Source organism: Pseudophryne corroboree, chromosome 6, assembly GCF_028390025.1.
Source record: "Pseudophryne corroboree isolate aPseCor3 chromosome 6, aPseCor3.hap2, whole genome shotgun sequence".
In the NCBI taxonomy this organism is placed as follows: Eukaryota; Metazoa; Chordata; class Amphibia; order Anura; family Myobatrachidae; genus Pseudophryne; species Pseudophryne corroboree.
In genome coordinates, this window is record NC_086449.1 from 404,075,300 (window position 1) to 404,088,379 (window position 13,080).

Genomic DNA, 13,080 nt, shown 5'->3' on the forward strand with positions numbered 1-13,080 from the left:
AAATTATGCCTATGCAGGTCGAGTATCCCATATCCAGAATGCTCGGGACCAGGAGCATTCAGGATATGGGATTTTTCCGGATAATGGAATACCTGGTCCGGAGAGGGGTCCAGCAGTCGTCACGGGTGGTCCGGCTGTCAATATGGGGGTCTGCGGTGAGGTCAGCGGTGGTTCGACGGTCATTGCAGGGGTAAGCAGCGAGGTCAGCGGGGGTTGGAATGCACTATGTGGCGAGGGACTATCTTCAAAGCTACTCCCCCACCGCCAGACATTGGTCACAGTAGTAGTGACGTCATGACATTGCGGCACGTCATGACGTCACTACAGCTCCGGGATATTCCGGATAACAGGTCTCCGGATAACGGAGACCTGACCTGTAATGAATAAGTCCACTTTAAATAGCCTACTAGTGGCAAGTGAGTGACAATGCTCCTTAGAATGTTCAAATTTGATCAGCTATTTAGCTTTCTTTCCCTTTTTATATGCGTTTTGAATAATAATTTTATGTTGTACATTATGTGACTTACTGTATGCTTGAAATAAGATTATACAAGAAGCAAATCGCTAAACGTTGTAAACACATACGGGAACTGCCAGCTCATACACATATATATAGTGCAAAAGTTTTAGGCAAGTGTGGAAACTGGGGTTCAGAAAAATGGCAGCAGGTGTTCTGGACTGATGAGTCAAAATGTTAAATATTTGGCTGTACCAGAAGGACCTTTGCCAAAGGAATGGATAGCAGTCCAATAATGAAACATCTGCAGGCAACATTGAAACATGGTGGAGGTTACTTGCAAGTTTGGGGCTGCATTTCAGCAAATAGAGTTGGGATTTAGGTGGTCATTTCGAGTTGTTCGCTAGCTGCATTCGTTCGCAGCGATTAGGCAAAAAAACGGCAGTACTGCGCATGCGGCACAATGCGCACGCGCATCGTACTATTACAACAAACGATGTAATTTCACACAAGGTCTAGCGACGCTTTTCAGTCGCACTGCTGACCACAGAGTGATTGACAGGAAGTGGGTGTTTCTGGGTGTCAACTGACCGTTTTCAGGGAGCGAGTGAAAAAACGCAGGCGTGCCAGATAAAAACGCAGGCGTGACTGGTGAAACGTAGGCGTGGCTGGCCGAACGCAGGGCGTGTTCGTGACGTCAAAACAGGAACTAAATAGTCTGCAGTGATCTCAAGCTAGGAGTAGGTCTGGAGACACTCTGAAGCTGTACTAAATTATTTTGTAGCCGCTGTGCGATCCTTTCGTTCGCACTTCTGCTAAGCTAAGATACACTCCCAGAGGGCGGCGGCTTAGCGTTTGCACGGCTGCTAAAAGCAGCTAGCGAGCAAACAACTCAGAATGAGGGCCTTAGTGAGGATTAATAGTGTTCTCAATGCTGAGAAATACAGACCGGTACTTATCTATCATGTAATACTATCAGGAAGGTGTCTTATCGGCTCCAAATTTATACTGCAGCAGGACAACGACCCCAAACATACAGCCAATATCATTAAGAAATGTCTTCAAGAACATGGCTTGCATAGGGGTGCATATTAACTGTGGCCACAAGCTTTGTTCCTATGCAAGCCCAATTATCTTAAACCTGAGTCAGCTGTTCTTTAGTAATTTATCAGCCAGTGTCAGGTGACTAGTGTACCTTTAAAAGCCATGGAGTATTTGGCAGATACACAGTAAACCAAGTGGTCATATTTGCAGTTATATTATGTGATACAGTTGCTAGGTTTTAATTTTTGAGACTCTGTGATAGTGTAGGACCTGCATGAAGATGGGGTACCTTGGCGAGCGGTTTGCAGTCTTTCGTGCATTGGCCAATTCACTAACTAAACCCCCATCATTTGTTTATTGATGTTGTGAAAATAAGTGAGCTTGCTTTGGTGAGTGCTGAACTTTCTGTTTGTATGTGTATATGTGTGTGTGTGTGTGTGTGTGTGTGTGTGTGTGTGTGTGTATATGTATATATATATATATATATATATATATATATATATATTTTTTTTTTTATATTATTATTATATTTTTTTTAAATAAAACTGAATGCAACTCAGTGTATTGTATATAATTTGTAAAATTTATTGCATCTATCGGTAATTCCACTTGGACAGTGTATGCTGTGTTCAGTTGCTTGGAAATAGTTTTCTGATTTACTGTAAATATACTTAAAAACATGCTTTATGCAATTTCAATTGACTCGACAAGTCGGAAAAACTGCTTTTTCCGACTTTTGTAGGTCGAATCTGAATTCGACCTATTCAAGTCATTTGCCATTTTTCCGACTTGTCGGTATACACGTGGATCGGTGGATTAGCCGCGGATCTACGCATTCTGTTGGATTTGCGGGCATTTCCGACAGGTTTTTGCCCCTTTTTAGAAAACAAAAAAGTCTGATTGGCATTGTCGAAAATGGGCTAAACCTATCGGAAATGCCTGCAAATTGAATACTGAAGTGTCGGATCCTCTCGTCGGAGAGAATCCGACACTAATTGAATACACCCTATTGACTACTTTAAAATTGTGACTGTAGCTTGGAAACATCCTCTCCTTATAAAGTCATTACACGCGCCGAAATGTGTTGATGTGCCTAGGGCCAATGCAATTACGCTTTGTAGAAGTGGAGCTAGCTGTATGGGCAACAGACAAAATATCTATAGACGTTGTTAATGAATATGTTTGTCCGAAGTGTAAAATTAGAAAGCATAGAAAAGCAATAAATGCTCCATTTGTTTCCAATTACTACTTTTCACTTATTTTTTCTCTGCATGGGACATTAGTACATATAGGGGGGATTTGATCCTCTAAAATGGCTGTGAAGTATCTACTGGAAAAGTTGGATGAATGCTCTTCATGGGTTGGGTATGGGTGAACAGCGCTGCACACTTTTCTGAAAGTACAGATTCATTTTATTGCTATATAATGTATTAATTAAGCAACACACCCACACATAGGATAGGCATTAAAACAAACAACACATCATAAGTTCAGTATATCATTGCGGAATACAAATAAAATCACTGTTAGGAGACCGTTAGGAGCAAGGGTAGGACTACTCACTGTAGCTAGTGGGTACAGGCAGTGGTGAATTGCATTGGAAAGAATGCAGCAGTTATCCATGGGTGAACAGCATACAGTAGCAAAGTCACTAAAGGAGATCACGGTGGCATGAATATTTCCAGAGGTCTAACAAGAGGCCCCTGCTCTAAAGCTTACATTCTGAAGCAAGGGGAGAAGGGGAGAACAGTTGAGGGTTTAGGGGGGTAATCTCTGAGCTACTGAATTCACCCCCCGCCTATTCAATTGTGGCCCGTTTTTGCCCATTTTTAAGGCATTTTCGCCAATGCCTTTTCACTTTTTTTTTTTTTTTATTATTGAAAAGGCATTCACGAAAAATGCCTCAATCAGCGAAAACGGACCGTGTTTTCTCCAGCGCAGGTGAGAAAACATGTAGATTCGCTGATTTACATGTTTTTTGCTCCTGCTGAATTTTTCACCTAGGCGAAAAAACGACCCTGCTATTAAATAGAGTGAATCCCCATTGGCCATAAAAATAGCAAAAAATCCTGTTTTTCCGCTTAGGCGAAAAAAAATGGACCTAATGGAATACCACCCTACGATGTTGTAAAGTTGGTGCGGTAAACTCTTAAGCTTGCCTTTTTTTAATGAAAGTATGTTGCTTCATAGTACATTTCATTCTTCCAGGTGAATGTGATAGGTGTGCTCTTAATCAAGTTATTTTTTACTGCGTGATTTTAGCAAGAGGTAATTGCATTTACTGTAAGGTTTGTTAGGTATGCAGGGCTGTCTTCTAAAATGATACTCCTGAATAAATCTGCATCTTGGTGCACACACATCCCGACTGGAGAATTCATTATCACTGCACACATTCTGAAAGGAAGTGTTAAGCAACTGACACTTTTGACACCAATGCTGTGGATTGCCATTCAGAATAGTAAAAAAAGGTCTGTTTTGCTTTCTGAATAAGTGAACAGCATTATATTTTAGCAGGAGATATTTAAATGTAGAAACTTGTCATTTATATGTATATTGCTACAATCATTACGTTGACTTCACCAGTTTAACATTAATGGTCCCTTCATATTGTGTCCATTGTCTGCAAAATACCAAGGACATATGTTTGCTTTTATCTTATATTTCACAATATCCTCACACTGCCTATTATACCCCTTTCACATCGGAATAATAACCCAGTATCGACCCGGCATATTGCCGGGTCGACACGGGTCAGTGTGTGATGTGAAAGGGCCCCATGAGAATTCCCGGGTCGCCTGACCCGGTAAATTCAACCCGGGTAATAAGGGTTATTCCCGAGTTGAATACCGGGTCAGTGGCAGCGTAAACGGACCCGTTTACTACATAGGGAGAGGTGCCGCGGAGATGAGCTCATCTCCCAGCGCCGCCTCCGCCCCTGCTGCCGGCTCCACTCCCCCGCCGCTATGGCAACCGACCCGGCATATCGGAAAGCCAGCACAGAGGCTCCAATGCCGCATCCCACCCGGGAAGGGCCCGTTTCCAATTCCCGAGTGAGATCCTGCATTGGAGATCTGAAAGGGGTAATAGCATTCGGACTAGCTACAATATGTGCTTTTAAACAGTGTTACTGTTTCTAGTTCATATTATTTAAGAGAATATTTGCTTATAGTGAAAACATAAGCAATGTTTGGTTCTAACTTTGTCTGTGGATGGTAAGCACAATATATTAGCTACAATGATACCCTATACTGCTTTAAAGCACCATGTTTGAAAACTGTAATGCAGTATGGCCCCTGTTCCATCTCTCATGCACAGTGGGAGCCGGGCAGTGCTAGTATGTCCTCTAATAACATAAAGCCAAGGTCCGAAGATTATAATGCTGGTGGCTCTCAGGGTTGTAGTGGCTCTCTGAAAGAAGAACGGTTACCAGTGAAGCATGCCAGGAGCCAATACAGTGCTTCAGACTGAAGATTAGAGAGGTTGAAGTCAGCCATAGAAGTATATTTCTCAACAAAAATTTGTTTTATTATATGTATATACATATATGTATGTGTGTGTGTGTGTATATATATATATATATATATATATATATATATATATATTGGTAGATGCTCAATTAGCTTAGCGATATCATTCAGGTGCTCGAAAGGGAGGGGTATTTCTAAGCAAGAAAAAAAGGCATTTGTTTCCCCCAGCACCTTGAATGATAACCGTAACCAGATATAAATTCCACATGATAATAGAATTCAGAGATATATATATATTATGTATGTATGTGTAAATTTAAGAAGTTCATTGGCCCGGCACTCACTCAAATATTAAAAACACACAATGGTGTGGATTGCCCTCAGGCACTCTAAACAATCCTTAAAAGAGCATTATTTAATAAGGTGCAAAATACTTCACCATTATGGTTGAAGTCTGCACCTTATTATTGCACCTTATTAGATAATGTTCTTTTAAGGATTGAATGGTATCCAAGAGTGCCGTCCACGCCCTTCTTTTTACAGGAATGGGAGTGATGAGTTTGCGGGGACAGTAGTTGAAATACAGTAGGTTACTTTTCAATGTTTCGGGTGTTAACCCCGTCGTTGAAACAAATTGAATTGCAGAACTGTACTGGGTTACCGTCCCTTGGATGGCACTGGAGCATTTACCTGCATTCATTGCAAGGAAAGTGATGGTTGTTTGGACACATATATACAGTGCATCCGGAAGGAATTCACAGCGATTCACTTTTTCCACATTTTTTTATGTTACAGCCTTATTCAGAAATGGAATAAATGAATTTTACCCTCAAAATTCTACACACAATAACCCATAATGACAATGTGAAAAAAGTTTTTTTTTTTTTGGGTGCAAATTTATTAAAAATAAAAAACTAAGAAATCACATGTACATAAGTATTCACAGCCTTTGCTCAGTACTTTGTTGATACACCTTTGGCAGCAATTACAGCTTCAAGTCTTTGAATATGGTGTCACAAGCTTGGCACACCTATCTTTGGGCAGTTTCGCCCATTCCTCTTTGCAGCATCTTTCAAGCTCCATCAGGTTGGATGGGAAGCGTTGGTGCACAGCCATTTTCAGATCTCTCCAGAGATGTTCAATCGGATTCAAGTCTGGGCTCTGCAGGGCCACTCACGGACATTCACAGAGATGTCCTGAAGCCACTCCTTTGATATCTTGGCTGTGTCCTTAGGGTCGTTGTCCTGCTGAAAGATGACCCGTCACCCCAGTCTGAGGTCAAGAGCGCTCTGGAGCAGGTTTTTATCCAGGATGTCTCTGTACATTGCTGCATTCATCTTTCCCTCTATTCCGACTAGTCTCCCAGTTCCTGCCGCTGAAAAACATCCTGACAGCATGATGATACCACCATGCTTCACTGTAAGGATGGTATTGGCCTGCTGATGAGGGGTGCCTAGTTTCCTCCAAACTTGACGCCTTGCATTCACGCCAAAGAGTTCAATCTTTGTTTCATCAGACCAGATAATTTTGTTTCTCATTGTCTGAGAGCCCTTCAGGTGCATTTTCACAAACTCCAGGTGTGCTGCCACTCTAACATATAGGCCTGATTGGTGGATTGCTGCAGAGATGGTTGTCCTTCTGGAAGGTTCTCCTTTCTCCACAGAGGAAAGCTGTAGCTCTGACAGAGTAACCATCGGGTTCTTGGTAAACCTCCCTGACTAGGGCCCTTCATCCCCAATCGCTCAGTTTAGATTGTGGGTTTACCGGATATGTTGAAGCATAGATCCCATGATGTAGCATCAGCCTTAGGTGGAGTCCAATTATGGCTGGAGGGATGTTTCAGAATTTAAAGTGCTGTAGTGCAAAATCCGAAAATGGAGCCTTTCCACTTTGCAGTGATTTTAACTCCTGCTACATCTTGGCACAACGTTGGACACCTGCTCCATTTTGGAACTTTGCACTACATTGATTCTTTCTTTGAATTTGCAAGTTGTTTGACCAATGTAGAGTAATGTAGCCCACATCGAACACAATAATATAGACCACGTGGGTGGTATAATGATTGAGCAACTACCACTGTTTATCTGGTATAATGATTTGCAAGGTATTAAAAAGTTGCATGTAACACAATTGCTGCATCTACAGTATAGCAGCCTGGAGGTATTATTTAGACATTTGGATGGATTTAAAATGTCTGTATTCGAGAAGTCTGCATGTACCAGCCAATCCTTAAGGTTTTTCCCTCTCTTAAATGCTGCCATAGGCCTTTTGTTCTTTAATATTGAAAGATCTCTATCTGTGTTGACAATCGGTCATAATGCTTCTTCTAATAACGGGGATAGGCGTAGTACAGTCGTTGATCCAGGTAATAATGCTATCAACATCTCTTCTGTTAGGATTTAACAAATCCGCTCTTTTCATTCTCAATACGTTGGTATTTTGTTCACTCATGATTTTAGGATCATGCCCCCTGTCTGTAAATTTAACAATCAATTTGTCCAGTTCAGCTGGAATCTTAGCTGGATCACTGGTGATGCACGCAATATGCATCATCTTAGACAGGGCAGTCCCTTTTTCAGGGCCACTGGATGGTGGCAATAAAGTTTTCATCAATTTGGGCTACAGTAGCTCCGATGTGGGATAGGACCAGACAGGCTTGCCTTTGCTCCCTACTCACATCAATGAGCCTTGGGCACCCATGACCCTTTTGCTGGTTTACCGGTTGCCCTTCCTTGGACCACTTTTGGTAGGTGCTAATCACTGGATACTGGGAACACCTCACAAGACCTGTCATTTTGCTGATGCTTTCACCCAGTCATCTAGCCGTCACAATTTGACACTTGTTATAGTCGCTCAAATCCTTACGCTTGCTCATTTTTCCTACTTCCAACACGTCAGCTTCAAGAATGGAGTGTGGAGTTGCTGACTCATATAACCCACCCCTTGACAGATGCCATTGAAAAGTACATGTGGTTCATAACCTGTACATTTATCAGTACATGTAGTCCAAGCTCTCTGCCAAAAGCTTCCCTCCTGAAGAGAGAAAAAACAGTTTGATAAGTGGCTCTATACTGAAATTAAGTAAGGAGTTTACTCAGCCCCAAGTGACAGTCCCAGATAGCTTTGGACTAATTTATACCAGACTCAAATGATTTGGTACCACTTCTAAATTCATCTGCCGAACTCTGAGCAATTACCATTAGTGGTTCAAATGGGTTAGGTACGGGTGACTGGTGGTCGGCATCATAACTACATCCCATTCAAATTACCCAGTACCTTGACTGGTACGTTCAGGAGAAAAGCTTTTACCAGAGAGCTTAGACTAAACAGTGAGATATGTATTCCGGATAATTATTTTATAGGGACCCTTTATGCTTCTGTTTCCTCATCCTGAATAGCATCAATTTCAGAATAAGAAGTACATAGAGGTCATATTTGCTGAATGTATTTGTGTTGGACAGTGTACTATCATTCAGCTGTTCATCGCTAGCATTGTTTAAATAACATTTTAATATGTAACTGTGTTTCATATGTTTTGATTTGTTATGTATTAAGTATGTGAAAATAGTGTATATAGTATCATTGAAGTGAAGCACAGCCAATTATTTTTTAATTTTTCTGTATTTTTTTCCTTTTGGCTAGGAGACAACACAATTTCCATGTGGCAGCTGCTTCGTTGTAGATTATTTTTGCGCCAAAGGCAAGAGCTTTATATTCTATTTTTATGCACATGAAAGAATACAATACTCACTGTTCTATGCTATACGTGGTTAGGATCAGGCATGTACGGTTAGTATAAGAGTTAAGATACTACTGAAGAAACCCTGCTTAAAATAAGGACCTCACTTCCACCCAACAATGGGGACATATACGATATACCTCAAATACACCTAGAACACATCTTGATTTTATCATGGCAATACTCCCAGTGTGTAGGCCTTGCTCCTCTTAATACAAACTGTCCTTAGAAAATCAGATCCATTTGGGTTTATGTAAACTGTGAGTTCAGAGTTGAGATCAAATAAAAAAAAAAGGGGCTTTGCTTGATGAACTACTGTATGCTGCACTACAGGTAGGGTAGATTTACTGTGGCTAATTGTCTCGCTGGGGGATATCCAATTAGCCCAGATAAGACGGCGCAAGACGCAGCTTATCTGTGATTCTGCTTCACCTGCCTCCAGTAATCATGTTTTCATCCAAAAATGATCCGTTTCTGCCGAAAACACACAGGTTTCATTGAACCTGTGTGTTGTCATAAGAATTTTTTTTGGTACTTCCTCATCTTTGCGGACCCCGCTATGTAATTTACATATCTGCTACGTAAGGTACATAACTTTCTTTAAAAAAAAAATGTTCTAACGCTACTGCTACTGTATTTCCGCCAACGCCATGCGATATATCTGTTCTGTCCCCCACGTATTTTCTGTGGACGAACACTCGCCCGCCGCATATGACCAGCCGAACACACACTCGCCCCCGCATATGACGTATCTTCACTACTTAGTGAAGATCCGTAAGTAGTGTAACCAGCGCGCCTCCAGCAGGGGGCCCGCAAAGATGAGGAAGTACTGTACCATTATTTTTTTTATTTTTTTACAGGTGATCTAATTGGATAGCCTGCAAAAATATCAGTGAAACATTGGGGAAAAGTACAAAAAATGTATGTTTTTCGCACCTGATGTTTTATCTCCTCTAATTGGATACCTCCCAAAATGTGCTCAGAGGTTTAGGTATGAGAGGGGCATGTGTTCTAACAAATCTAAACTGCAGTCTAATAATAAAGCTGTCCAGCCTTTGTGGGCTACATGCAAAAGCAGCTAGTATTTACTCTGCATGTAAAACAATATTTGTATTTGCACCTCTTCCTTTGTAACATGGTTTGTGCAGGTGTAGGTACTCCTTATTTTTGCTCAGCCCTAGTGTCACGGAAGCCATGGAGGGAGCTGGGGCAAAGCCTCAATAAAGGCTGTGTGAAGTGTGTACAAGTCGGGACAAAACAGCAAGGGTGGCACAGATGTAGGATTAATGGAGTAGTAGTAGGAGTAGTCTACTAGTATTTTATTTTATTCTTTTATCATTATTATGATTAATATTTTGCTCACTGTACTAGTGCTGCATGAGTGGACATAGGGGGTCATTCCGAGTTGTTCGCTCTGTAATTTTCTTCGCATCGCAGCGATTTTCCGCTAACTGCGCATGCGCAATGTTCGCACTGCGACTGCGCCAAGTAAATGTGCTATGCAGTTAGGTATTTTACTCACGGCATTACAAGGTTTTTTCTTCGTTCTGGAGATTGGAGTGTGATTGACAGGAAGTGGGTGTTTCTGGGCGGAAACTGGCCGTTTTATGGGAGTGTGTGAAAAAACGCTAACGTTTCTGGGAAAAACGCGGGAGTGGCTGGAGAAACGGAGGAGTGTCTGGCCGAACGCTGGGTGTGTTTGTGACGTCAAACCAGGAACGACAAGCACTGAACTGATCGCACTGGAAGAGTAAGTCTCGAGCTACTCAGAAACTGCAAATAAATTTCTATTCGCAATTTTGAGAACCTTTTCGTTCGCAATTTTGATGAGCTAAGATTCACTCCCAGTAGGCGGCGGCTTAGCGTGTGCAATGCTGCTAAAAGCAGCTTGCGAGCGAACAACTCGGAATGAGGGCCATAGTCTGCTCAGACACACTGCCCACTGGGACATGGCTCACAGTGCACACGGATAAAGAAGAAAGCACAATGAGAGTGGAAGCAGTAGGAGTAATGGTTTTAGTGCAATCTGGTCAGTTTCTTGCTGCTTCCCCTTCATATCGGCACCATGTGGAGGCACTGCAGGAGCAGTGCCAAACAGTTAATATGAGACGCTCCTTTATTGATGAAAAAAACTCATTGCCAGCCTAGAGTACATGCTCCTTCTTTTTTGCTTATGCCATTTAAAATGTCTAGCTATAACTCTAATGCTGGGTACACACTTGCTGATGCTGGCAGCGACGAACAACGGCGGGGGTGGGGGCTGGGGGGCAGTTGGAATGTGCACCCAATACTGCTGGATTGACATGCATGCATGTCTGAGCACGCATCATCAACAGCGACATAGTGCATACACACTAGACAATATAGTAAACTATGTGTCTGAATCGGGAACATTGTTCACTATATTGTCTAGTGTGTGCCCAGCTTAAGCTGGACTGCCAATCTGAGTCATAGGTGAAGAAATAGGGGCCTGATTCAGAGATGGACACAGCTGCATTCACTCTTGTGTTTGTTGCTAGTAGTGGCTACCGGTATATGCAAATGCTAGTATCAGCACTTCCCCTGGTGTACAGTACAAGGGTGCCTCTAAATGTGCAAGGACTGAGATGCCTTCTTTCAATGTTTCTGCACACTTCGCTACCCCTTGATGTTTCTTTAGATGCCACCAGTCACTGCTCAGGAACACCCATCAGTTTTCCACCCTATGTCTGATACTGTATTGGCTGTAATTGTAACAGCATCTTTCGTGAGTACGTTCTATATAATGCATGTTCCACAGATCCTTTTAGAAATGTTAGCAGAAAATCGCTCAGCTACATGCAAATTCCAGTGCTTGTGCAGTCAGCCCCAAACGGCACTCTGCCTTGATACACCAACACACACTGTTGCTATTATTAATATGGCACTATCAGCTCTTATCATATGCTTCACACATATTAGTCACCATTCTTTTCAGTTTTAGTTTTTTCGTGGCTATGGTTGAGGTTCATAAATAATGCACAAACTGAGTGATGGGGGGCACAGATTATTATCAGACACTGGAATTCTGTCTATTGTTTAGTGATCATGTGGTGCCTTTCCATGTGGCATTATTATGAACATGGTGTGTGGCCTAGAAGGAAGGACCCCAAACCATATGTTTGCACCTTAGCACACCACTCACAAGGGGATCGGTATGCGTGACCGGCGCACGGGATGCCGGCAGTCACAATACAGACGCCTGCATCCCGATGGTCATGATCCTGGCAGGGGCGAGGTAAGTATTCTCCCTCCCCCCAACCCTTACCCTCTTTTACCGCAGCCTGACCCTAAATCCCCCATTAGTGCCTAAACCTAACCGCCCCCTTTCCGCAGCTTAACCTAAACCCAGCAGCCAAACCCTAACCCCTCTCCCCCTTCCCGCAGTGGTGCCTAATCCTAACCCCCCCCCCAACACACACACACACACACACACACACACACATCCCCAGCCAAAGACAAACCCTCCCGGGTATGCTTACCTTCGGAATCCCGGCTGTTGGGATTACAGTATGTAATCCTGGTCAGAATTCCAGTGTCCGTGTTCTGACGGGTGTCGTATATCCTCACAAATTCCCCCACTTGTTCTTACCTTGTGTTACCTATATGCTCTATTCCTGAATGCATCCTTTTCTAGGCATAACTCTGGTGTTTGCAAAGAATTGCAACTGACACATAAAAATGAGCTGACTATGTAGGTATTGCTAGATTCATTGACTCATAACATTGCACTTAACAGAGGATTGTATTCCTTCTGTGCATCTTAAACCTTTTTAAACTCTTAAAGTATGTAGTGTTCCTGTTGCTAACACTTAATCAGCGGCCATGTATGAACTAAATGTTCAAGTGGAGGTTTCTAAGCAAATCTTTGACAAATCCATTATTAGCCTGCATGTAGGTATATTTGCATACTGTTCCCCTCTTTCCTTCTAAAAGGATTATGTATTTTGCCAGTTAATGTTTGCTGGTGACAATCCCAATCGGTTCTAGGCAGATTCCAGATCATCACTGTTAAGCTGAGTGAACTAGCACAGATCGCTCAGCACACATCTCAGGACACTCAGCACACAGCGCGATGTGTGCTGAGCAAGGGGGGGAAAAAAACCGCTCGATTTACCCAGCGGTGAAGTGAGCAATTTGACTAGATTTGGCCTGCATACAGGCCAATCTAGAGTCAGAGATAGCGCCGCGCATTACTTTCGGTATGGGCTATACTTACGAAGCGATTTGTGCTTAATGTCTAAGCAATCTAGTCAGATTGCTTAGAACATCTCTACGTGTGTATCCCCCTTTACTCTTGTGCCTGCAACTGAGTGGAAGATGATGTAAGATCAGGGGTGGCCAACCAGTCAGTG

At 42.5% G+C, this 13,080-nt stretch overlaps 1 protein-coding gene across 2 annotated transcripts in view; it reads left to right on the forward strand.

The window, feature by feature from the left end:
- Nucleotides 1–13,080, forward strand: part of CAMK1D (calcium/calmodulin dependent protein kinase ID) — a 571,288-nt gene that overhangs the window by 159,348 nt on the left and 398,860 nt on the right. Inside the window, exon 2 of one of the 2 annotated variants that reach the window (XM_063926883.1) lies at nt 8,611–8,668. The exons of the other annotated variant lie outside the window; for it this stretch is intronic. Coding sequence (XP_063782953.1) covers nt 8,628–8,668 — 41 coding nt within the window. The 5' untranslated portion in view covers nt 8,611–8,627. The remainder of the gene's footprint in view (nt 1–8,610; nt 8,669–13,080) is intronic. 2 annotated transcript variants of the gene reach the window in all.